The sequence below is a fragment of the Brachyistius frenatus genome, unplaced genomic scaffold (genome assembly GCF_029030835.1).
Source record: "Brachyistius frenatus isolate BFR_SWC_R1_liver_20210118 unplaced genomic scaffold, ASM2903083v1 Contig_137, whole genome shotgun sequence".
Classification (NCBI taxonomy): domain Eukaryota; kingdom Metazoa; phylum Chordata; class Actinopteri; family Embiotocidae; genus Brachyistius; species Brachyistius frenatus.
The window spans coordinates 596,175-623,597 of NW_027210736.1; the positions used below are offsets into that span (position 1 = coordinate 596,175).

General features: G+C 46.7%; 2 protein-coding genes across 5 annotated transcripts in view; both read left to right on the forward strand.

Annotated features, from left to right (window-relative positions):
* otud7b (OTU deubiquitinase 7B) overlaps positions 1-26,740 on the forward strand; it is a 167,327-nt gene extending 140,587 nt beyond the window's left edge. For all 4 annotated transcript variants that reach the window (XM_069715056.1, XM_069715059.1, XM_069715058.1 and 1 more), the window contains exon 13: positions 26,703-26,740. The gene's annotated coding sequence lies outside the window, so the exon portion shown is untranslated. The remainder of the gene's footprint in view (positions 1-26,702) is intronic.
* On the forward strand, positions 1,822-21,160 carry nr2f5 (nuclear receptor subfamily 2, group F, member 5). Its single transcript, XM_069715005.1, has 4 exons — positions 1,822-2,277; positions 11,244-11,524; positions 14,104-14,350; positions 18,768-21,160. Exons 1-4 carry the CDS (start codon positions 1,911-1,913, stop codon positions 19,085-19,087), a joined length of 1,215 nt encoding a protein of 404 aa, XP_069571106.1. The 5' UTR covers positions 1,822-1,910; the 3' UTR covers positions 19,088-21,160.
* Positions 26,741-27,423: the final 683 nt, after the last annotated feature.

A 27,423-nucleotide genomic window follows, 5' to 3' on the forward strand; every position in this document is an offset into this window, starting at 1 on the left:
TTTTAGTTTTAGTTTTTGGAAAACATCATTAATATTTGGTGCTCTCTGGACAGCAGCCCTGAGATTGATTACAAGGCGATGCTGCGTGGGAGATAAAACGGCTGGTAAACGGTGACCTCTGGTCGTTCACCGGAGGGCAAGTCAACACCAAATTATATTTTCAGAATAAACATTTTTTACCTCGTGCCATCAAAACACCAGTCAATCAGTTTAATTCCTTATTTCTTAGAGCGTCCTCATACGTGATTTGGGCTTAAAAAGAACTAATTCGTGTTTCTTATTGTTTGTTTTTCCACTAAAAGTTCAATTTACTGATTTCAAATTTTCTGAAAAATATGTCACCTTTCTCATTAACAAATCATTCATCTATAAAGATTAAAAAACCGGTTTATTTCACAAGTTTAAACGCTGCACAGACAAGATGTCTAATAGAGGTCCAGCTCTGCCGCTGCAGGCTCCACACTTGTGTAAGTTACATAGCAGGAGAGTTTCTAAACAAGTTGTGATGCCACAAAACTATGCACCTCTGAAACTTTAAAGTGCAACAGAGTTTTAAACCCTGTGGGTCAAAAAACAGTCTGCTATAATCCAGGTTAAACATTTAGATAATGAAAAGTCAAACTTGTGTGGAGGAACTTTAAATTCCTCTAATCCTCATGACATAAAAAAAAAAAAAAGTCCATTTAAAAAGATAAACTGGTTCATATTAGTCCATGAAACAGAAATAATACTCAAACTTCATTTTTTAAACTAAATATTTTTTCTTTTATGCCCGAACCACAACATTTCATTTCCAAAGCGGCTCTAATGAAGCCCACTTAAAACTACTTGTATCGCAAACCTTCCCTGTCACTCAAACTCATCCTAATGGACCACCAGCCAATCAGAGAGCTCCTTACTTTTTTTTTTTTTACCAGACTTTTTGGGGACCAATCGCGGCCGGACCTCCGTCTCCCACTTCCCCCGCCGAGGGGAGGGGACACGACCTTATTTGGCATTTATGACCGTATATGGAGAGCCGCCAGGGGGCGGGGGCAGCCGTACGAGGCAGCCAACGAGTGACACTTTCCCCAAACTGGAGCTTTGACTTCTCCGAGACAGGACGGACACGCGAGGAGGGAGGCGAGACGCTCGAGCGTTTTTCTTCTGCGCGTGGGACCCTCTCTCTGTTTGAAACTCTCCGACACGGACGATCATCCGGAGAGCACGGAGGATATTTCTGCCGTGTGTGTGTTTTTTTTTTAGGGGGGTAAAAAAAAGACATCAGCTGACAACAACGCTGTCCAAATCCTCGCCGGGGCGCGCGAGAAGAAGAGCCACCGGGATCGCTACTCTTCCTCGCGAGTTGTTATCAACCGTCTCCACGAGCTGGGACTAAACAAACCGTTTCCAACGATCAGTATTAAAGCCGACGTGTGACTGAAGGATTTATCCAGACTCGGTCCACGGCGGGTTTCGGGGTGTGTGTGAGCACGCGAGCACGAGACGAAATATTGTTCTCTGAAATTCAAGAGACGAGCAGAGAAAGAGATCCGCTTTTCTGTTGACAGCAGAGACGCTGACTTGTTGGACTGATTTGTTCCCCCGAGAGGTTCCACTCGGAGGAACACCGTGTTTATGGATCGCTGCGCAGCGACGAACACCGGGAGTTGTCGGCAGTGCTCGTCGTGTGCATCGATCATGTCGATACCTCTCCGTTAAACTTTGGTAGATGTTTACAGAAAGAATCCAGTAATCCTGACGAACCTCTTCGCGTTGATAAGCTCGCGCTGACCTCCGGGGGAAAGTGGGAAGCGCCTCTTCGCCCTCCCCGGTTGTGTTTTTTTCTCCCGAGACGTCAGGACGGATCTCTATCACGCAGCCTGACTCCTTCTGTGATTTAAACAAAGACCGAGTGTTTGTGGGATAGCATGGCAATGGTAGTAAACCAGTGGCCAGAGAACATTTCTGCAGATCCGGGGTCTCAGCTCCAGATATGCGGCCAGGAGCCCGCCGGGGCACCGGGGACGCCCAACGGCTCCACCCCGGGGAACGACGGACTCTCCGGGGACAAGATCCCCAACGTGGACTGCATGGTGTGCGGGGACAAGTCCAGCGGGAAGCACTACGGTCAGTTCACCTGCGAGGGATGCAAGAGCTTCTTTAAGCGCTCGGTGAGGCGGAACCTCACGTACACCTGCCGGGGGAACCGAGACTGTCCCATCGACCAGCACCACCGGAACCAGTGTCAGTACTGCCGGCTGAAGAAGTGCCTCAAAGTCGGCATGAGGAGAGAAGGTAAGCCCGGGGACTCCGTATTTCTGTGCGTAAAGCTGTGCGTAATATTCTCCACAATATCAACATTAACAGGCCAGAAAGTCTGGAAGTGAACTGTAAACGATTTTATTGGTTTAAAACAAGAACTCTTCACAAGTTTCTTTTGTTTCCAGAACTGTTTCACTTTTTTTGTATGACTTTTCCAAAAACATATTTACAACGAAGAGGTTTATTAATAAGGCAGATTTTCATCTTTGCAACATGAAAAAAAAAAAAAATATTTTTTTTTAAACAATGTGTGATTGGAAGAAGTTATTTAATCTGACAGTTTTTCTTTTAAGTTTAAATATGACATACATTTATGATTTACATGTGTGCGTAAAACTTTGCGCCATGTTCTGCTATGTGCGCCTTATAGGGTTGATGTGGACCGTTGTTAGGGGTAAGTAATCAGCCAGCACCTGCGGCACCACGATGCTGAATTTCACATTCATTTAAGCAGATCTGAAGCATTCATCCCGGTGCCCTGAAATCCTCCCTTTTGTCTCTCCGCCTTAATCACGCTGTTTGCTCACCGACACCCGGAGCCGCTATAAGAGGATGCCGCTACATTTGTTGCATTGTGTTGGATTAACAACGGGTCAGTTGGTGCCGAAGAGGAGCAGTGGAAACGTGTTGGTGGAGAGGAGCAGTGGAAACGTGTTGGTGAAGAGGAGCGCTTCTTCCCTCGTATTAATTATCATCCAGCAGCGTTCACGAGGCATGTGATGGTGCGCGTTCAAACTCAACGGAGTCAAGAAAGCTCTCTGCTCACTGACAGAGATGGGCTCATTTTTAAGTGCTGGTTTTGGATTAAAAAAAAAATGACTCCAGCCTTTCCATCAAAACCATTTGACTCTGATGTAGAGGAGAGGTTGTTTTTTTAGATAGTAGAAACATTTGTTGGGAAACAAAACAAGCAATCACACTTCTTTTGTCGTATGAGTCCATTTATGACGTCAGTTATCCTCTAAAGTCTTTTTTTTTTTTTTTAATTTTAATAATGAGATGTCACACTTCTTCTCGTTTTCCCTCTCAGAGGACAGAATTAGGGTCAGCAGCAAACAGTAGGTGCTGCCCTGCTCATGGACACTCGGTCAGTGGATGTTAAAGTGTCTCCACAACGACCCCGTCGCCCTTTGTTCTTTACAACAGTCCAGATAAATACAAAGACGGTGGAAATACTCAGAAGAGAGGAGCTGATCCCTGAAGGGTTCCCGCGAGTCAACTCGTCTGTGTGTGTGTGTGTGTGTGGGTGTGTGTGTGTGTGTGGACACGGTCTTTACCTCGTGTAAAATACCCGTAAACCACACCGACTCGGTCCTTTCCGACTGAATGAACCGGAGGAAATCGCCTCTGACGCACCACAGCGTGTTTAGTTCAAGAATCCGAGTCAGTCTGACGATGCACACATTTTTTTTTAAAAGAACTAAAAAAAAAAAAAAAAAAGATGTCAGTTCATCTTGTTTTGTTTTGTTTTGTTTGAAGAGTCAAATAGTATAAAAGTTACGTTGTGTGGCAAATAAAAGTATTTTTAAAAGCTACTTTTGGTTAAAACTGCCATTTTTGGACCAGATGATGTCATCTGACTGAAGGAAACTCTTGAAAATTGTCTCTAAATGTTTTAAAACAATAAGTTTGGAGCTATTTGCTTCTTGACTTGCAGTTATAGTCGCGCAAAAAAAGGCTTAAATGTGGAGCAGGTCAACTTACACTCGATGAGCTCATCTGGTGCATTTGAGGTCAGTTGGATTAATGTGTGTCCTTAAATCCTCTTTGTTGGCTGACTTCTGTCCATCAGTGGTCATTAGGACTGTTTTTTTTTTGTTTTTTTTGCAAAGGCCCATTTATTCAGCACATTTTTCAAATGAGGATAATGAGGAGTGAACAGATTAAGTGATGCTCCATAAATAATTATAAATGATATGCTTTTGCACTTCTTTTTTTTAAATCACAGAAATTCAGTTGATTTTGATCATTTAATTTAAAATAGTATTAATTTTACATTATAAAACTGCCCAGACAAATGCTGCAAAATAAATATTAGTAGAAACATGAATATTTAAACAACAAATCCTCACATGATTATTTTATTGTGACATCTACAATAAGTTTCAACACACACACACACACACACACACACACAGGTCATACATAAGTCATGTGTTCTGTATATTATTGAACAGGTTCACCTGAGGTTGTCAAGGCGACGCCATGTTTACTGTTATGTTGGAGGTGAAATATGCATCGGTCGGCTCTTCCGTCTCGCTGGTGTTTAAAAGTTGTTGTTGTTTTTCAGCTCCTCTGAAGCGAAGCTGCAGCAGATCTGACAATTCACATGTGAAGATGGAGTTGTTGGTTTTTTTTAGCTGAATGACTTTGACACGCTGTTAATTATTTACAGGAGTTTTCTTGTTTTTTTTTTTTAACTTCCTTTTTGAAATGTGCTCCATCACCGACATATAGGTCATAACGCGAGTGCTGCTGGTGTTATATAATCGTCATAAGTATTGACTGGTTCCATCCACGCGTGTGAGGATTACGGTTTTAGGATAGGATGTTTCTGTTCTCTCTTTAATCTCCATCATTTCCTCTGCAAAAAAAAAAAAAAAAAGGAACGTTTTCTCGCAGATATGAGAATTAAAGACATTTTTACGACCACTATCCGCCATAAATTCGTGCTCAAAGTTTTGATGAGTGGGTTTTTGTCCTCCCTGAAGGGGACGTGTCTGTCTGCGTTGGACATAATATTATTTGTCGGAGACTGCGGCCGTTTCAGCGCCGGCATCGGTGGGAGTGAATCCCCGTTAGAAACCCTTTAGTGTCATCGTGTGACGGCGCGGCGCCAAACGTCGTCCACTTGTTTCCCCGTCAGAGAGCTTTTCCAGGAAGACAATCCGCCCTGACAGCTCCTTTTTTATCTTTTTTAACGGCGGTGAATGTTTTAATGTTTGAAACGCCGACGCGAGTCGCCGACTTCACCGAGGACACGGAGAGACACCCGCGGTGGGCTGATTAATGCGCCGTGATAAGGTCATCTTTTGCGCGTCTCGTGTCTGCAACACGCGGCGCTCCGTAGAACCAGGAGGAGGTGAGTGATCGTAAACAGACCCAACATGGAGAAATCTGCGCAGCGGGAAAGCTGCCGCCTCCTGCTCTGACCCACATTGCTCTCTCTGACATAAAACCACCTCCAACAGCAGCAGAAAATATAGGTCAACCCAAACTAAAACATTAACAACAGACCGGCTGGAGTCAAAGTCCGAGTGTATGAAGCGTCTCTGGGGGCCTCGGGAGGCGAGTAAAGTCCAATGCGGAGTATCGACCGATCCGCGCTGAGCTCCGAACACACGGCGGAAAAAAAGCTTCACTTCTCCCCGTAGTTCAGCTGTCGAATTCAAAATACTTAAAGACGGTTTCAATCCACGTACACGTGGAGTTTGAAGTGTGATATCACAGAAAGGCTTGCGGCTAAATAAATCGCTGCTTTTCAATGCTTCAGGTTGCCGTGGACAACCTACAGCAAGCGTGACCTTCTCGGCTGCAACAAACCGACTCGGCCGCCTTTTAAGCAGCTCAACCTGTTTTTTATGTGTCACTCGGGTCACTTGTAATAACTCAGGGAACATTTAAAAGGATTTTCTCCTTCAAGCTGACACACACACACACACACACACACACACACACACACACACACACACACACACACACACACACACACACACACACACACTCTCTCTCTCTCTCTCTCTCTCTTTAAAGTGGCACCATGGGGGGGATGATGCCGTGCACATTCATATTTTAGGCATCTAGCTGATGATCTTATTCCTGCTCGTGGGTGGAGGTGTAGAAGAAGTGATTTTAGGAGAGGATGTTGGTCCTGCAGTGTGGTAAATACAGAGGAGAGGGGGGGTAATAAAGTGTAAATAAACAGCGTGAATCAGACTCGCTGGCGTGAATTTGGTTTCACTAATTAATTCAGGAAGTGCCTCATCAAAGTCTGAGAGACGGAGGCGACAGCAGCCCGCCGGCAAAAAGCTCCCAAACTTCCTCACGCAAAGCTCCTCTGCCCTCCATGTCTCTGTCTGTCTCTGTCTGTCTCTGTCTGTGTCACTGCCCCCCCTCCCCTTCCTCCTCCCCTCCCCTCCGGTTCTGTTCGTTTCTTTCCTGTTTGACAGACAGAGTCGGTCGTCCCTCCGCTTTTTATACGATCAAATGAAAGCTTGTGTGCTCTGTTCCTCCTCTGAAACATTCGTTCATCTGACGCCGCTCAGAAAGACTTGGTTGCCCTACAAAGATACACGCCGTACCGGCATCACGGCAAAACGCGTTTGACCTGTCTAGGCGTGACAGTTACACGTTTTCCTTGCAGTGGCGGAAAGGAGGGATTTTATAGGACAATGGCACGTATATCTGAAACACGTCGGTTGGGGTACAAAGCGTGTAACTGTCACGCATAGACGGGCCAAAGTGTGTCTATTTCACGCTTTGGACTGAGGCTGCGATACACACACACACACACACACACACACACACACACACACACACACACACACACACACACACACACACACACACCCCTCTGTTGGAGGTTTTTCTTCCTGTTAAAGGAGAGTTTTTCTTTCCCTCTGTCGGAGGTTTTGCTCCTAGCATCCTCTGTATAATGTTGTAAAGTTCTGTGTTTAGAGCCTTGAAATAACCTCGTTGTGATTTGGCGCTTCATAAATTCCATTTTCCAGGTCTGATTTATATTTCTGGACGTTGCAAAGTAAAACCACCACCGAGCGGTACTTTTCTGCTCAGTAACGCCACATTGTTCCTTCTATCTTTGTCCATCTCATTTTTGTTTTGGTTTTTACCCATCAGCTCCTTGCTGCTCTCTGACTCTCCGGCCTGCAGCGGTGACCTGCAGGTCAGAGTTCAGGGCCAAAATAAAACTACAGGAGCCACAGGGATCTCACCTTCGGTGTCACGTCGCTCGCCGGCCCGGATCACACGTGTACACACAAAATCCTCCTTTTAAAAAAACCCAACTTTGTACACGTATTTATTTTTTTTGTAGGTTTTTACAACAACCACGAGTTGGTTACGTTGTGATTTTGTAAGTTTGACGTCGGTTCGTCGTGTGTTTTATTTCCTGCTCACCGCCGGAAGCTTTTTTTCAAAATGGAAAAAAAAGCTACTTATTAAACGCAACTGCCAGACTGAGCCAAATCTATAATGCGTCTGTGTTGCCCCGGCACCGTGACCTTTTAGTCCAAATGTTGATAGGCCTTAATTGTATTTAGCTGCTGTAATTCCACTAACAGTCTGACCCAGAGGCTAATCCAGGGCAGCCGGGCAGCCGACCGTGCTCTCCGCCGGCTGCCATTTGCTGAAGTGGCATTTTAAAAAAAGTCGCAGCTGAAATGTCCCGTGGTACACTCTCCCTCCTCTCCCTCCTCCCCCTCCTCGCGCTCCTCCCCCTCCTCGCGCTCCTCCCCCTCCTCCCCTTCCTCTCCTCTCCCTCCTCTCCTCTCCCTCCTCTCCCTCCTCTCCCTGCCGCTCGGTCTTCTGCCCTCATTTTGTGCCCTACGCGGGACGCTGTTTTGTTTTGGGGGATTTGTTGGCCCTGAATCAGAATCGTTTTTGTTTTGTAAAATTGACTTCACGCATCTTGAAGTTTTCCAGCTTTTCTCTCCACTTAGTGACTGACGAGCTCAGTAAATTGCATTAAGCAAAGCCACAGTGCACCAATTAAAAAGCAGGAAACGGGGATTATGGCAGACACCCAAATCTGTCCTTCTCCACCCCCTTCCCCGCTTTTCCTCCTTTATCTCTCCGTCTCGTTCCTTGTTTCTTATCCTCGGGCTTCTATCTAATGTCATTTCTGCCTCCTCCATGTCCAGATCCCACATCGTCTCTGTCTCCACATGCAGCGTCTCTTTTTTTTCCCCTCCGTCTGCTCCTCGTGTCGGCCGGCTGCAGGCGAGCAGGAAAACAGAGAGCGATGTGTCTCCGCGACGTACTCGAGTGCTCGCTGCCTCTCGGGCACGAGTGACCCCAACAATGAGGCTTTTGAAAAGTCAAGTGGATGAAGTAGATCCAAGCAGCGTCTGCAGGATTAACCACTAATCAATATGAGAGCCGATTATTCGGGTGTGAATTCACGAATCGGAGACGCGAGCAGCGGCAGAGTGACGGAAACACGTCGGCGAATCCATCGAGGTCAGGGACGCCGTGTTTCTTTACTTCTTCTTCGGTACTTCAGGGAGAAACTTCAAAAGTTGCTGAAAGCAGGTTGTTGAAGCATGCGGAAGATTTTTCAGCAGAAACCAGGACAGAGTGACAGTTTGAGGTCGCGGCGGTGCTCTGATTTAGATGTGGACAGTCAGGGAGGAGTCTGTCGAGACCGTCCTCCCGACCGGGTGGTCAGAACCGGTCAGGTCAGCGGCCGTCGTGCCGCGCTCCGACGTCGGTTCACGCTCATGCGGCAGCGACCTCTAGTGGCATCAGGAATCATGACTCCCTCCAGGGTTTAGCTGAGATTTTGTTTTGTGATTGTTGCGATTAAAAATGATTTTCATGTAATTACTTCGTGGTGACTTTCAGCAGAACGTCTACAGTTTTTTGTGGAAAAAATTGATGGAAAATTACAAGCTCCTGCAATTACTGAAAAGATAACTTGAATTTGCGTTAATTATTGCGTTCACAAGATTTCCTGGACTGAAAAAAAGGAAGTGAGGTGACGATTTTTTTAAAGTTCTGGGTGGGGAGCATAGACTGGATATTAAAGAGTTCGTAGCTTCCAGGTCTGTAACATGGTTCTGATCCAGAAGTGTCTTCAACTGCAATACCAGCGAGTGCCACTAGAGGTCGGCTCCAAAAAGCCTCCGGCTCCATAGACTCCCATTCAACTTCTCTCATCAAATCCAAAGTGAATAAAATGTGTCCATCAGTTATCTCGGTGTTGTTAGCTAAAGTCACTCCTTCTTCTTAGTTTTCTGGAGGTCCATCTGAAAATAATCCCTCATTCATTAGAAAAGAAGATTCAAGAAGACCTGTTTTTGGGGGCGTGTCTGTTTGATTGACAGGCCTGTGGTGCAGTCAGGTTACAGCTATCGGTGGGCGGGACGTAGTATCCTCAGGTTTCCAATCAGATCGGTCAGATCCACCGCTGGCTCCTCCCCAGCTCGTCCAAATATGGTCACTTCCTGCTCCAAACCGCTCTGAACCAACAAAGATGGTGACGACCAACAAAATATTGACTTTTAACAAAGTCAAACTCACACTTTTCAGTTCCTGTGACTCTAAACGCTGCTTACTTTTGAACTAAGACTACAATTGTTTCCTAACTTTTATCACGAGATCATTACCGCAACTACAAAGTCAGCGACGCACTTATTTTAACCTGAACCTGAATGTTTTTACACGTTCTACAAAGCAGCTGCAAACATTTCAGTCAGCAGCACCGTGAGATTCAGCAGTCGTTCCCTTCACACTCAAAGATCGCCCGAAGTGACTGAAAACATGTCGGACCTCCCCTCCGTTTGTGAGCGAGACCCCGCAGAGACGGACACGTGCGGCTAATCCCGACAGCCGTCCCGTGAAGCAAGACGAGAGCCGCCGCCGCGAGACCAGGAATGTCCCGTTGTGCAACGCCGTCTTTTGTGACAGGCAACACCTCCTCGCACACACAGCTCAGCCCCAGCGAGACGCCACTGTTTGCCAAAGGAGGCCGCATTCTTTCCCGGGAACCACGGGTTGACACGAGTTCACGGGGGCAGAAAAAAAAAAAAAGGTTTTAGAATTAAAGGCATTTTTATAACGCTGTGGTTTTTTTGGTGCCACAGCTGCTGGTTGAGGTGACAGGTGATGGAGAGTTGGAAATAAAAAAGCATTTTCCAACCCCCCCTCCCCTCCACCTGTCTCTCTATGTAAACCACTGCTCTCCATCTGCAGCCTCGCATTCAGACACAGTGAACTCTGCCCCCCCTCCCCCTCCCTCAATCTCCCTCTTCTCAACTTTTATCACCTTATCTCGCCATTTCAGCCTTTTACCTCATTTTCCCCCCTCCCTCACTCCCTTCCTCCCTCCCCCCCCCACCACCTCCCCTCTCTTTGCATTTTCATCACCTCCTCTCTCTCCTCTCTCTGCCCTCGCTCGCCCGCTCTGTGTAACAGTAGATGGAGTTATTAGTCAGACAGTGGGGATGACCGAACAGGTGTTTTCCAAATGGGCCTTTTGAGCACTCGCCGCATCATCATCGCTCCAGTGTGTGTGTGTGTGTGTGTGTGTGTGTGTGTGTGTGTGTGTGTGTGTGTGTGTGTGTGTGTGTGTGTGTGTGTGTGTGTGTGTGTGTGTGTGTGTGTGTGTGTGTGTGTGTGTGTGTGTGTGTGTGTGTGTGTGTGTGTGTGTGTGTGTGTGTGTGGCCTCTGCGTGCCCTTTTCGCCTCAGGCTGAGCCATTTGCCAGTACAAGGACTGTAGGAGGAGGAAGGGGGGGTGAGTGTTGGGGGAGGGGAGGGGAGGGGAGAGGAGGGGAAGGGGAGGGGAGGGGGTGTTGCCGTACGTATGCATGACATATGTAGGTGTGAAGACGTGTTATATCTTTACCAGCTGCTGCTCGTCATTACTCATTGATGCGCTGCAGCCGGCCGAGGAGACGAGCCGGCTGACATATTTAAGAGTCGGAGAAATGTTCAGTCTCCACTTTTTTGACCCCATTCTGCAGCCCCCCCCCCCCCCCGCCCCCGCCCCACTCCCACCACCTCCCATCCGACACATTTAACATGCCCAATTTGCTTCTTTCTTCTCGGCCTCCTCTCCGCCGCTGCTCCTGCAGGCTTTTTAGGACTCTCTTCCTCTTTGGACGTCGTCGTGTTATAACGCTTCTTCTAAGGCGTAAAACTTTAATAAGACGGACGGAGAACATGTCACTGATTCGTCGTCTGTCTTGTTCCCAAACAGCTGTGCAACGAGGACGCGCGTCCAACTCCCAGACCAGCCCGGGTCAGTACCTGACCAACGGCACCGACCCGTACAACAGCCAGCCCTACCTGTCCGGCTTCATCTCGCTGCTGCTGCGCGCCGAGCCGTACCCGACGTCCCGCTACGGGGCGCAATGCATGCAGGGAAACAACCTGATGGGCATCGAGAACATCTGCGAGCTGGCGGCGCGGCTGCTGTTCAGCGCCGTCGAGTGGGCCAAGAACATTCCCTTCTTCCCCGACCTGCAGCTCATGGATCAGGTGAGGCGGTCGCCGCGACAACCTGACAGGCCGTAGTAAAAAGAGAGCTGATCCATTGGAGCTGATCTCCTGTTTCCTGTCTTTAAGTTAAGCTAAGATAAACTAAGCTAAGTGGTTTCTGTCTTTTTAATCATCCTGCAGCAGGAAAATAAATATGAGTTTAAGTGTAGCGCCTAAGATCCATTACAGACTTAGAGATGCCGCTAAGAGGTGGAGTTAAGCTCAACAAAAAACATCCTGAAGTCCTCGAGCCTTTTACAAGTTTTATTAATGTTAGCTAAAGTCACTCCTTCTTCTTAGTTTTCTGGAGGTCCATCTGAAAATAATCCCTCATTCATTAGAAAAGAAGATTCAAGAACACCTGTTTTTGGGGGCGTGTCTGTTTGATTGACAGGCCTGTGGTGCAGTCAGGTTACAGCTATCGGTGGGCGGGACGTAGTATTGTCAGGTTTCCAATCAGATCAGTCAGATCCACCGCTGGCTCCTCCCCCAGCTCGTCCAAATATGGTCACTTCCTGCTCCGAACCGCTCTGAACTAGCAAAGATGGTGACGGACAGAATCTGAAGTGGAGGATCCATAACGTTCACAAACCAACGATGACATCACTGCTGGATGATGACATCACTGCTGGTTGATGACATCACTGCTGGTTGACGCTTGAGCTTCACCAACAAACAGATCCAAAGTAAACAAACTTGTTTTGTCTCCAACAGTAAGAATACCTCCAAAATATGAATCCTTTAGTAAATCACAGAGAAAACCAGAAAGCTAATCCGATTCCTGAGGTATAATAATCTCATCCTGTACTTACACTTTGAAAAAGAACCGAGCCAATAAATGAACCATCACTTACTATCACATAAAAAGAAATGTGTGTTGTTGTTCACTGAACAGTCAGTCAGATTTACAGCAGCTGTAAACTCTCAGCTCAGTCATCGCCTGACCTATAAATATTCACCTTTGGCAGTCATCACCAACATGTCCTGCTATATTTGCACCAAATCATTAATATATCATTAATGTCAACATGAAGACTGTCAGCGCTGCTCGTGTGCTTTATTTAAACTCGGTCTGTTCAACATGTCGTCAAAAAGCTGCTTTTAATCGCATCTTTTTCTTATCTTATTTCAGAATGAACAGATTATGATAAATAATCTTCTCTGACCCAGTTTTGTGTTTGTGGTCACCTCCGAGGAAAAAACTCCTTCATAGCATTCTGTCAAACCACGTCATTTTCGAGCTCCGTTTTTCAAAATAAAAGCATATTTCTCCTCTTAACCCTCGTGTTGTCCTTGGATCAAAATAACCCACAGCTGTGTTCAACCAAGTTCTATTTTATTTTCATATTTTTGGGGATCATTGGTGACGAGGAGGCTGTGAGGGTTTCTTTAAAGAATGATGAGCAATGATCCCAAAAAATATAAAAATATAGAAATAAAACAGAACTTGGTTGAACAGAGCTGCGGGTCATTTTGACCCGAGGACAACAAGAGGGTTAAAGTCACGCTCTCATTATTTGATTTGCAACCTTTTAAACTGACTATAAACTCTCATCACATCACTTTCAATCATTTCTGTCAGTGAGGAGCTTTTAAGGTTTCACTTTTTCCTTCCTAATATTTTCCTTGTTGGACTGACTGAAGCTGTTGAGTAGTTTTTTTTGAATGTTTTATTAATTCTTTGATCGATTCTGATGTTCCGGCCCGGTATCACGTCAGGGGCACGAAAAGTACACACGCACACGTATGACCTGGGGTCGAAGAAGGAGGCCATGTCACGCAGTGCAAAGAGAGATAAAGTCAGAGTGAGGGGGAGGAGGAGGAGGAGGAGGAACAAACAGGACTTTCACCAGAACGACTGCTGTTTGAAGCTAAAGTCAACGTGGATTACAAAACGTAACATATTTAACTTGAAAAATGTACATTAAGTAACTTATGTAACATTACTTGTGTAAAATGACATATTTAACCCAAAACATCTTGTTTTTGGTGCCTGAACCACAACTGGACTGTTGTTTACTGGACTCCAGGCTGAATCATCTCTAAATGTGGCTCTGATTGTTGAATATCTAATATATCTTGTGTCCTTTTTTCTGGCAGTATGTTGCTCTGCGGTCACGTGTTCATGCTCGGTGTAAACAACGTCTAAATCCGTCTGAACTGTAACTAAAACACACAGAAAGTGTTTCAGTCTTGAACGATCCCCTGAAGGGCTGTTACAGTTTTATTTTTGGCACCGTTCCTGTCAGACACATTGTAGGGCAAACTCTGCCCTGTAATCAGATTTATGAGTAAAAATAGAAATCTCAAATACAGATCTGTTGATTACATAATCAAATGTATTGTTTTTGAGACAACCTGCTGAAAAACAGACTTGAAAACCATCATGGAGTAATTTCCTCTTCTTTTTTTTTTTAATTTGCAGTTTAGGTGTGTATATGTCTGTTTGTGTTTTATATGTCTATTCATATCTGTTTCTGTGTTTGTACACTGAGAGAGAAGTTACCACCAGAGTCCACCTCTGTGTACCTGTCCAATAAATCTGGTTCTAATCGCTCTCCACTTCCTGTTTCCTCCAGGTGGCGCTGCTGCGCATGTCGTGGAGCGAGCTCTTCGTCCTGAACGCCGCCCAGTGCTCCATGCCGCTGCACGTGGCCCCCCTGCTGGCGGCGGCCGGCCTGCACGCCTCGCCCATGTCGGCGGAGCGCGTCGTGGCCTTCATGGACCACATCCGGGTGTTCCAGGAGCAGGTGGAGAAGCTGAAGGCCCTGCAGGTCGACACGGCCGAGTACTCCTGCCTCAAGTCCATCGTGCTCTTCACGTCCGGTGAGTGGCGACGAAAACACGCACACGTAAAACGGAGGGAAGCGAAGTCCAGCTGTTGTCTTGGTTACGCCTAAGCGGGATGCTGCAGGTGGAAATGATTGACTGGAAAGTTTGGAAACGGTTTGCAGATCATCTCATGATGCAAGAAGTTCTTGTTCTGGTTTCAAGGCAAAACAAACTCCAAACAAACTACCGGGTTTACTCATGAAAACACCTCTTTTCTACTTTCATTCTTAGATTGTTCAGTTGTTTGTTTAGTGAAGCAACAGTTTCTGACCCAAAAACTCAATAACAAGAAAAAAAACAACAACAACAACCGGGAGAAACTTTGGGAGAGAAAATTGAAAGAGATTTTTCCAGATGGGGAAAAAGTTGAATCAAGAAAAATAAGGTTCACACAATTAAAATTCTAATTCTAATAATTGTGATATAATAAATGAAATGAGGTCGATTTCATCACCTTTGAGAGCCGAAACACGTCAGTCCTTCCGTTTGTTTTGTTCACCGCTCAAACACCGAGAGGATTAGCAGCCGAGTCCGATGTCAACCAAAACACCGGCACCTCTCCGCCGTGAGGAACTTCACTGTTGGAGGAATAAGCTGGCGGCTAAGCTGACTCCTGTTGGCACGGAGAACATCCTGGTAATTGGTTTGTTCGTGTACACAGGAACACTTGATAACACAACATATAAACAACTTAACCTGAATCTGAGAAACGGCCAGTTGGAGCTTTGCTCTAATAAACTAATGATAAAACTGAAAACTAGTGAACGCAGTCAGAAAGGGAGCATGTAAACATGTGTTGACGAGTTTTTTAATAAAACGTCATCATTTTTATGATGGAATCAAATAAAAAGCCTCAAATCTTTAACATCTAACTTTGAACTGAACTTTTTTTTAACAACTATTAACATTTCTGTGGGAAAATCTGAAGCGACAGCCGTCAAATTAACGTAAAGGACAAAACAGCACAAAGTAAAACTGACAGATTTAATAATAAGGGTTTAGTTTGTAAAGAAACCCCCTAAAATCACCCCGTCATTGAGCCCATTTTAAGTTGTTTTGGAGATTCTTCTCAGTTTGTAGACCTGAGATTTTATCTTGCTCACAAGACAGGACGATTACGGTTAAAAACAACAAATAAGTGTTTTATTTATGCAAATTACACAACATTTTCTTGAAATAACAGCAGCCGACTTCTCTGAAATGATCAGCGGAGCAGTGAAAGTGCGACGAAACAGACGGCCGCTGTACGTTTAAATGTCAGAGCGCCGAGCAGCAACCTCTTCACCTCGGCCGGCTGCGACCTCCGGACGACCTCTAACGCTGCAGCAGAGATGCTCGCCGGCTCCGTATGGAAATGTCGCTGCTCCGCTCGGTCACGGTCTCTGAATTTCACTGTAGTTTGAAACCGTAAAAAAAAGGCAGCTATTGACTCCACGAGCTGCTTTGTGCATCCATTTTTTAAAAGTGAGATTTTACCTGAACTTCATGTATTGTTCATGTTGGTTTTTTGTGGGGGTAAAGACCGAAGAAGTCATTTATTCATTTATAATGTGCAAAAAAAAACAACAACTTTAAATGGAGACGGATTCAATATTTTCAATGGAACTTACAAATCTGTATTTTTTTCTGCTGCTGACAACGTTCTTGTTTTTCTAATTCTGATCATAATTTGTGAGTAAATATTCGACCGCTTGCATCCCGAGCCCTTTCAAAATAAAAGAACAGGGACTTGAGCCTCATAACCTCAAATGACATGGCAGCGTGTGTGTGTGTGTGTGTGTGTGTGTGTGTGTGTGTGTGTGTGTGTGTGTGTGTGTGTGTGTGTGTGTGTGTGTGTGTGTGTGTGTGTGTGTGTGTGTGTGTGTGTGTGTGTGTGTGTGTGTGTGTGTGTGTGTCCCGCCGAGATGCAGCTCTGTTTTGATTCTGCTGATACACAAACCCCTGTTGAGGTTTATCCCGGCCGTCACTGGGCTCCAGCGCCAGCCAAAATACTGTCACATCTGGGCGGCTTCACCAAGAGATCATGCTTTGTGACCTGGAGGTGGGGACGGGGGGGTGATGAAGCCGACACCGAGATGTCTCTTTTCCCGTGTTTTTTATTTTTATATTTTTATATTTTATATTCCCTCTTTTCTCATCACATCCACTCTGCTGCTGCTGCGGATCCACCTCATCTCTCCTTCCTGATCCCATCTATTATTGAAACCAGTCATCCACCCCTCCTCCCAACGTGCTCTCCCGAAAAAAAAAAAAAAAAAAAAAAAAACGAGCCCCTTTCCACCCCCCAGGACCCCCCCCCCCCCCCCCCACCGTAAGGAAGCTGAATTATGTATAGTGCGTTTTCAGTGAGAAGGAGCATTCGCAGTGACCTACATAACCCCTGCAGCCCTGAGCGTCCCATGTGACTCGGCTGTAGGCTTCAGATACACACATGTACACACACATGTACACACACATGTACACACACATGTACACACACTGGAGAAAAAAACAGGAAAAACCAAACGGCATCTCGCCAGAAGACGATACAGTTAGTGAGAGCGTTGAACTCTGGGATGAACGGACGGGAACACAGACCTGCTAATAAACCTGATTTCTTCCTACCCCCCTTCCACCCCACCACCACCTCTGTGAAGCCCCAGTCCCATCAAGCCACATCAGGGAGTGGGCATCTCATTGCTGCCACCCACCCACCCCCCTCACCCCCGCTGACCCGGTGTGTGTGTGTGTGTGTGTGTGTGTGTGTGTGTGTGTGTGTGTGTGTGTGTGTGTGTGTGTGTGTGTGTGTGCGCGCCCAGGGATCAGACAAAAGAACACTTGGCGTGGAAGGAGGCGCCCACAGAGCTGTCGCTTCGGCACGCGAAGTGGATTCAGCCGCACAGACAGCTTCGCTAATCCTGAGCGGGCAGCGACTGCCTTGTCACGCAGGACCCAAAATGGCTTCCCTGATAAAAAAAAAAAATACCCCCCTCCCCCCAAAAACAACAACAACTGTCCAGCTGCCCCCCCCCCCCCCTCCTCCTCTCTCTCTGTTGAGTGGATGGAAATATAGCCAAAGTGGGAGCAATTATTCACCCAGGATGATGATCAATGGGGGTGGGAGGGGAAGGGGGGGGGCACGTCTGATTAAAATATGAAGTAAATTTTTAAAAAAATGTTGTGTAGCCCAGCAGGGTCGAGTGTTTCCACACAGGACGGATCAAAGCGTGAGATGACAAAAGGGATCTTATGATGCAAGGCGACGGGTTAAAACTCAAACAAAGAGGAAGAAAATTACCCTCACGGAGGAAAAAGAGAAGAAAAGAAAAGCTGTCTTCCAAAGGAAGGTTCACTCAGGGGGCAGAGTCCACAGAGAGAGAGATCCCACACCGGGCGTACGTAGAGTACAGTAAGAAAAATAAGTGTCTTTGTTTGGAGTTCAAACATCTCTGACCTCGTTTGCTAAAATCCCTCTCGCTCGCCCGTCCACGCAGAGGGTGCGAAAAGCACCGCGCCGTGTTACATACTCTCCCGATCGCACGAGACTGTTGCCAAGGTGGCGGGGTGGGGGTGGGGGGGTGGGGGGGAGTGGGGGGAGTGGGAGGCACAACATGACCTCCAACTGGGGGGGGGGGGGGGGACTCTGTAGTGGGCTGTGAACACAGACCGACGTATCTCTGCAGGGACAACCTGGATTTTCTCAAATTTGAGTGTCAAAGGGTAAAAAGAGAATAAAGAAGCTCTGTGTTGCACGTTGTTCCTCTTCTGTAATCACTTTCTTCTCCTCGTTTAAATCCATTACATAACTAACCGGGTCGAGACATCGCTCAAGCTGTCCGTCCGATTACACGATATCATCATGACACGAATAACGCAGGATGATCAGGAGCACAAATAAGGAGATGAATGCTTCACAAGGCCTCCACGGGAAAATGAAGATGACAGAGTCCCGAACATTTAAAAACAATACTGAGAATATTCAGACGCAACAGGACATGACGAAGAAGCACTCAAAGGCTTCGCTAATGGAGACCGATAAATAACAGTAAAAGGTCACAACAATAAATAACCGCCGGCATGAAAAGGAACGATTTATACTAAGAGCCTTAAAAAAAAAAAAAAAACTAAATGGGACTTGCAGCTGTTTCTGTGGCGCTTCGTCTTCAAGACGGGAGACTAAAAAAAGGGAAATTCACCATTTAAAGGGAGAGTCGTCATTTGGAAAGGAAGCCGGTTGTCTTCTGTAGCTGTGACTCATTTAACAAAAGATAAACCACCGACAGGATCCCACAGATACCAAGTCTCAACCATATGAGGCACTAATCCTACATGTGGCCGCCGTAACTCACCTTTTATTTCTCTGTTTCCGGCCGCTTTTCGACGGTCTTCCTCAGATTTATTTGGGTAAAGCTGTTTTCTGTGTTTCCCGCAGACGCCATGGGTCTGTCGGACGTGGCCCACGTGGAGAGCATCCAGGAGAAGTCCCAGTGCGCCCTGGAGGAGTACGTGAGGAACCAGTACCCCAGCCAGCCCAACCGCTTCGGCCGCCTCCTCCTCCGCCTGCCCTCGCTGCGCATCGTCTCCTCTCCGGTCATCGAGCAGCTGTTCTTCGTGCGTCTGGTCGGCAAGACGCCGATCGAGACGCTGCTGCGCGACATGCTTCTGTCGGGCTCCAGCTACAACTGGCCCTACATGCCGGCCGTGCAGCGCGAGCGGCCGCTGTCCCTCCACTACAATGAGAACGGGCCCTGAAGGCCCCGAGCGCTCATCCGTCCGTCGTCCCTCCCTCCTCCCCTCCCCTCCCCTCCTCTCGGCTTTCCCCCGGAGGAAGCACCCTCCCCGCTCTCCCTTCCTCCTCCTCCTCCTCCTCCCCACCATTCCTCTCTGAAGACACGTTACCGTCCCGGTTACGCGAGCCGACCCGTCCTTCCTTCACCGACGCCGACGAGACGGACGGCTCGGTTTGAACGGGCGATTGTTCACCAGCAGGTCTGTTGGACTCACCTCAGATGTCAGATCTCAAAAGAAACAAAACCCACGTGCACGAGACGTCGGCCTCGTGGTCGGTGCCTCCGGACGCCGTGCACGAGCATCTGTGCGTACAAAGCACAGAGGACGCCGAGCAAAGGGCTTTTGCCAACGGGGGACTCTTACAGCCAAGAGCGCGAGGCCCGCTGTACATTCACCGATTTTTGAAAAAAGAAAACCAGAAGCCATTAAAAAAAAAAAAAAAAAAAAAAAAAAAATACAACAAAAAAAAAGACAAACGCCAAAATGTCTTGAACTTTCTTTTTTTGCAGAGGACATGTTTTATTGTGTGTGTTTGTATTAGCACTGTTTATATGGAGAGAAAAACTCATGATTGTGTCCATATGTACAGTATATCATGGATTCATAGGCATCTAAGGCATATTTAGGGTTCAGTGGGGAAAAGCTCAGGTTCGGAGGGCGGGCAGGCAGACAGACAGACAGACAGACAGACAGACAGACAGACCGATATCAGTACGAGACCCGACATCACGTCGTGGCGCGTCACGCCCCCGTCAGGCTACGAGAGGACGTCGTGTCGGTGTCACGTTTTACCTCGCTGAGGTGGGAGGAGTAAGCTGACTCAGGTTTAGGCACCAAAAATATCCTGTGGTTAAAGTTCAGTAAAAAAAGATCCCGGTTTAGGTTGAAATAAGTCATTTTAAGTAAGTAACGCTACAAATGTCGTTACGTGAGCGAAATACGTTACTTCAAAGAAACCCGTGTTGACTTTTAGCCTCCTCGTGGACTTAAAGACGTGCTGCGTTCAAGTGGGAACTCGTTAACGTGGGAAGTTGTGTGCTCGGCGTCTCAGCGGTGAAGTCGTAAAAATACAGTTGCTAGGCAACAGCAACATGGACGGCGTCTAGAAGCCACGAGGCTATCAATGCCGAGCCACAGAGGGAAAAGACGAGGCCGTTGGGAAGATCGACATTTTCCTCAGACGTCGGCTGTGATCTAAGTTACGAAGAAAAACTCGACGTGACTAAAACTACAATAAATTATCTTAACGTCCAGCGAAACATGAACTTCCACGACCTCTGACCTTTCTGTAAAACGTCAGCAAACAGGCAAAACTCGTGAACTCAAAAATGTCGAGTTCCCGACGTCGTGAACACCACAAGAGGGCGCCGTTCGTACGGACGGTAAATACGACCCCATTTGAACGCAGCAACTCTCTCAGGTGTCCCGTCGCTTGCCTTTTATCGATCTTTTTGTACGTCGTCGTTTCAAGGTGTGTCGTTTTCACGCCTAGACAAGGAAAAAACAAAAAAACAAAAACGTGACACTGACACGGTATCTTCTTGCGGACTCGCCGGTCCGTTTACACGCTTTTGGTGTGACATCAGGCTGCAACCAGAACACACGCACACACAAAAAAGACAAAACCCAGCAAATTTTACACTTATCAGCAGCCTGTGCCAAAGCTGAAAAAAATGCATATTGTTTGGAATATTTTTTGTGGTAGTATTGGTGATGAAAAATTGAATGTTTGGTTTGTCTATAATTTGACTATATACTTGTTTTTGAGGGTCTCAGGGGGGAAAGAAGGAGTTTATTAAAAAAGATATAGAAATAAAAAGCTTCTCGGCACTTGCATTGTAAACTAGTCAGAACCGACACTTAATCACAGCACTGGTAGATTCTTTCTACTCGTACCCATCTGATCGACCTGCGTTGATACTTAATTAAAAAGGCCCGTTTATAACTCCTTCAATGATGTCATCACAGCTCATCTTCTTTATAGTTTTTTTTTTTTTTTTTTTCGTAATGATTGTCAATATTGGACCTTTTAGACCGGGGGAGGGATTGGGGGGGGGGGGGGGGGGGATTTTACAAAAACTAGCTGTACTTGCCTTAGAACAAAGATTTTGTCACTGAGCATTTATCTTATGACTGTGCCATAATCTCTCGTTACCTGTTATAACAGGTATTATGTCCTGTCAGGGGTGGAAATGAGCTCGCACGATGTTGAAATAATAACGTGCACAAAGTCGCAGATAATGCAGAGATTTTTTTTCTTCTTTTTTTTTTTTTTTTAATGCAATCGATAAATAAAACTTTGTTTTTTTTTAAAAAGAGAAAACTTCAACATCATCAGCACTTTTTCAGTTTGGAGACCTTGTGCAGGCTCTTTCCCGCCTCCTGGTGATATTGTCGTGTTGGGAAAACCCCCTCAACTCATGTCATTTGAGCTTATCGTACCGATACCATAGAGTAATGTATCACTAACCTCTGAAAACCTCAGTCTATGTTACAATATTATCCCCATTGGACTTATGACTGTGACTTAGTTTAGGACTATTTTTAAGTTTTTTTGTTTTTTTTCTTCCCTTTGGTGGAAGCAAAAGTTTGTTTGACAACCTGTCTCACAATTTTCCAACATGTCACCATGGTTACTGACATCAAGGTTATTGGTATTGGAAAAGCCATCTGGGACCTTTTATAGGAACACTGTCTGTTAAATAAATTCACAGAAAGTTTCTATGAGTTTGTTTTAATCCCCTCTACTTTTGTTTGGAAATATGGATTATCCATAAATTAAAATAAAATTCTTTTGTTCACACTAAAAACTTCGTCTCTTACTGCCATTTGGGGGAAAAAATGAATTCTATAGATGAGGTGCGATCGACAAAAGCTCAGAGACTTTGCAGGACGGCGATGCACACGAGAAATATTCCAGGAGACACCAGGTGGGTTTTCTTAGTGTCACCGTGAATTCGTCCCCCAGAGTCAGACTGTCAACACCGAGTTCCACCGGGACCTTCGGAGGGAAAAACATCCGCTGCAAACCACCTGAACTGTGGCGCCATGGCAACCGGCTTCTCCAACGTGACAACAGCGTGTTGACAACAGCGTGTTGACAACAGCGTGTTGACAACAGCGTGTTGACAACAGCGTGTTGACAACAGCGTGTTGACAACAGCGTGTTGACAACAGCGTGTTGACAACAGGCGAGCTAGAGAACATAGTGCTGTAGCTGGTTCTGCCTTCTAGTTGTTGAGTTTCATGTTTTATTTTGAAATTACTCACCTGTCTAGTTTTACTTCCTGCCATTGTGTGTTTTAAACAACGCTCACATTGAAGCTATCGCTGGATGCAAGCTAACTGTGTCGTTAGCTAAAGTCACTCCTTCTTCTTAGTTTTCTGGAGGTCCATCTGAAAATAATCCCTCATTCATTAGAAAAGAAGATTCAAGAACACCTGTTTTTGGGGGCGGGTCTGTTTGATTGACAGGCCTGAGGTGCAGTCAGGTTACAGCTGTCGGTGGGCGGGACATAATGTCTTCGGGTTTCTGATTGAAACGTGTCAGATCCACCGCTGGCTCCTCCCTCCGGCTCGTACAAATATGGTCACTTCCTGCTCCGAACTAGCAAAGATGGCGCCGGCCAAAAACTGGAAGCTTCATAACATCCGTTCACAAACCGGCGGGTGACGTCACTGCAGGTTTGCCGCTTGGTTTAATATTTTATAAAATATCTCACAGACCACATGTTGAACGATCTTGATGCAAAACAACAATCCTCTGATTGGTGCGGCTTCTTTCTTCTTGTCCAGAGTAGCCGTTCAAATTAAACATCATCGGCCACCTCAGATCATCGAGGAGAAATCCTTCTCCTGCTCGCTTACACATATAAAACACTTTGATTCAATGAGGAGGCGATGGGCCGATCAATACTCTGGATCGATCCATGATTCTAAACCGAAAGAGTGTGTGTGTGTGTGTGTGTGTGTGTGTGTGTGTGTGTGTGTGTGTGTGTGTGTGTGTGTGTGTGTGTGTGTGTGTGTGTGTGTGTGTGTGTGTCTCTCACGCTGAGTTGCAGCCCAGATGTTGAAACAGGCCGGGTTGGTGCGTGACAGAAAGTAAACAAACACCATGACCCAAACAGAGAGAGACAAAGAACACACATGATCTTTGACCTTTGGGTTCAAGGTGTGTCACCAGGTGTGTGTGTGTGTGTGTGTGTGTGTGTGTGTGTGTGTGTGTGTGTGTGTGTGTGTGTGTGTGTGTGTGTGTGTGTGTGTGTGTGTGTGTGTGTGTGTTCAGGTTAGAGTAAATATAGCCGGTTGCTCTCAGTGAACAGTCGGGACCGCCGAACACCGAGGAACAGACGAGGAAAGGTTTCGTACCGTTTAATCTCTCCAACATGATGTTGAGTTTCCCTCCTTCTCACACACACACACACACACACACACACACACACACACACACACACACACACACACACACACACACACACACACACACACACACACACACACACACACACACACACACACACACACACACACACACACACACACACAACACACACTCCCCCACATGGTAACCTTGTGCCCTTTACACCCAGCCTCCCCCCTCCTGCAGCTACCTCCCCCAATCCCTCCGTCCTAACCGCCCACCGTCATCTCGCCTCGTGCTCCAACTCACGTGTGTGTGTGTGTGTGTGTGTGTGTGTGTGTGTGTGTGTGTGTGTGTGTGTGTGTGTGTGTGTGTGTGTGTGTGTGTGTGTGTGTGTGTGTGTGTGTGTGTGTGTGTGTGTGAAGAGCAGCCGATTGACTTATGCCTTCATTTCAGAGCTGTCACTCCTGGCCAAACACCATGACCCTTCAACCTCCATTTTGGAGGCGCACATTTTTTTTCTTTCCCCCACCATATGAATATAAAAAACACATGTGGCCCAAAGGTGTGTGTGTGTGTGTGTGTGTGTGTGTGTGTGTGTGTGTGTGTGTGTGTGTGTGTGTGTGTGTGTGTGTGTGTGTGTGTGTGTGTGTGTGTGTGTGTGTGTGTGTGTGTTTATGTGTACAGGTAAATCAAACTGACACAGCTCCTTTGAATGGCAGGAGCTGAATTACTTTTGCACTTCAATTTTGCACACCTGCCATTTACAGCGAGCGCCGGCCTCAGCATAAACCATAAAAGCAACAAACACGTCGCTGCGAGATACAAAATCAGAGCCAGTAAATACCACGACCTGCAGAGCCAGGTGCAGCAATTACGGGCTATTCCTTTGAAGGTAAATTACTCGGCACGTTGCAGATTTCGAGGGTTTATCGCAGGTTGGTCAACATTGTTGGCTAATGTGTGAGGATTTATTGAAGGTTGTGAACGTTTTGTTTGGAGAATAATCCGAGCGGAAATCACATGTTAAACAAAAATCACAATGACTTCAACCATCTTTTTTTATTTTATTTTGGAGCATTTTTAGACTCTGGTGTAACGGGGGCTCTCTTGGAGTTTTTCATTGATTTTGTATTTGTGGAAACAAATTTATCATATCAATGTGATAATCAGTCTACTTTTGTGGTAAACATTTTTTTTTAAATTTCTTTAAACATATGAAGCCAGAAAATCTGTGTGAAAAAGCATTTTTTAAGTATTTTGACAATTTAAAAACAGTAACACGGTCTAACCAAGCAACAACCAACCAATTGGTTTGTGAACGTTATGAAGCCTCCAGTTCAGATTCTGTCCGTCAACATCTTTGATAGTTCGGAGCAGTTTGGAGCAGGAAGTGACCATATTTGGACGAGCTGGGGGAGGAGCCAACGGTGGATCGGACCGATCTGATTGGAAACCTGACGATACTACGTCCCGCCCACCGATAGCTGTAACCTGACTGCACCCCCCCCCCCCCCCCCCCCCCCCCCCCCCCCCCCCCCCCCCCCCCCCCCCCCCCCCCCCCCCCCCCCCCCCCCCCCCCCCCCCCCCCCCCCCCCCCCCCCCCCCCCCCCCCCCCCCCCCCCCCCCCCCCCCCCCCCCCCCCCCCCCCCCCCCCCCCCCCCCCCCCCCCCCCCCCCCCCCCCCCCCCCCCCCCCCCCCCCCCCCCCCCCCCCCCCCCCCCCCCCCCCCCCCCCCGCAGGCCTGTCAATCAAACAGACACGCCCCCAAAAACAGGTCTTCTTGAATCTTCTTTTCTAATGAATGAGGGATTATTTTCAGATGGACCTCCAGAAAACTAAGAAGAAGGAGTGACTTTAGCTAACAACACCGAGATAACTGATGGACACATTTTATTCACTTTGGATTTGATGAGAGAAGTTGAATGGGAGTCTATGGAGCCGGAGGCTTTTTGGAGCCGACCTCTAGTGGCACTCGCTGGTATTGCAGCTGAAGACACTTCTGGATCAGAACCATTTTTCAGACCTGGAAAGTACGAACACTTTTATATCCCGTCTGTGAGCTCTAATTTAAAAGTAATTAAATGTGCTTTATCTATAAAATTGTCTTACGTTCAAATACACAACATTTTTGCTCCCGATTGTTTTTGAAGTATTAGTATCACATTCGAGTCATTTTGACATCTACGTTTTCCCGTCACGGCACAAGACGACTTCACCTCAAACCGAGTGACAGTCGGTCGGGTCGCGAGCGTAACGCTGCACATTTACATTCACACATGCAGGGACAGAAGGACGCATCCATCCGCATGAAGCGTCTGTCTGCAGGTGGGCGGCCGCAACCAATCAGGTCGGAGCCAGAGGTCGAGATGACAAACGCAATAAGGCAGCAGATACATCACCCCGTGCGCTCTGACAGTGATTGTCCCGGGCCCGTGTCACCGGTCCGCCCTGTTAAAAATACGAGGGACGCTCCTCTGACAGAGACAACATCGGCGGCAGTCACATGCGTTTGAGCCAGACACCTATTTGTTATGACACGCTTTCAATTTAGCAAAAAGGGCCCCGACCGAAGATGAACGGCGTCCTGCGTGGGAGGAGAAAGTGTGTAATTTAGTCGGAGGCGCGAGACATGTGGCCGGGGATTTTTTTGATTAATAAAAAGGCACATTTTGTCTTGTTGCTAAATGCGAGCGTTGGCAGCACAAGGGCAGGCCAGACGTTCGTCTCCGGGGGATACGGCGGCCCAGATCGATAGGTGGGATGTCAGATTGAATTGAGGTCACTCTTTTGTCTCCCCCCTCCAAAGAGGTCCCACTTACCGCTGGGCTCGCCATCCAAATAAAGCCGGGTATTAAGTGAAAGGAGGTGGTGGAGGAGGGGTGAGGTGGTGGTGGGAGGGGGGGGTACTTGACTTGTATCTGTGACCCTTCTCTTGTCGGAGCGGCGAGGCTTTCTGTTCGCCAACATGTTCATTCTCAGCCGTCCTGAGAGGACGTCTGACGCTGACAGACTCACTTCTACGAGCGATCGATAACCTGATGAGACGAGACGAGACGAGAAGAGACGAGACGAGACGAGATGAGACGAGATGAGACGAGACCCCTGCCGCTATCAAAATGTTAAGATGTTGACTCTTTTTTTTTCTGTATGTGTGTGTGTGTGTGTGTGTGTGAGTGTGTGAGTATGTGTGTGTGTGTGTGTGTGTGTGTGTGAGTGTGTGTGTGTGTGTGTGTGTGTGTGTGTGTGTGTGTGTGTGTGTGTGTGTGTGTGTGTGTGTGTGTGTGTGTGTGTGAGTGAACATGGTTGACGGCGTGTGGGATGATTATTATACAACGAGTAGCTCCGCCCCCAGAGATCTGATTGGTCAACGGAACATTTGGAACAAATCATCATGACATCATCACCAGAAATATCGCTCCGCCTTCTCAATGGGAATATTTGACTGGATTTGAATTTCACATAACTTGCAATATAATGTAGTTTCTACTTGTTATAGTTCGATTAAAAGACCCATTTGGTGAAGTCGGGTCTCTTTTGGTCACTCCGAGCACCCGTACCGTAACACCACGAATAGTCACGCACCTACAATCTTTGTTCATCAGATATCTTTGTTCATCAGATATCTTCGTTCATCAGATATCTTCGTTCATCAGATATCTTCGTTCACCAGATATCTTCGTTCATCAGATATCTTAGTTCACCAGATATCTTCGTTCATCAGATATCTTCGTTCATCAGATATCTTCGTTCATCAGATATCTTCGTTCACCAGATATCTTCGTTCATCAGATATCTTTGTTCACCAGATATCTTCGTTCATCAGATATCTTTATTCATCAGATATCTTTGTTCATCAGATATCTCTGTTCACCAGATATCTTTATTCATCAGATATCTTTGTTCATCAGATATCTTTGTTCACCAGATATCTTTGT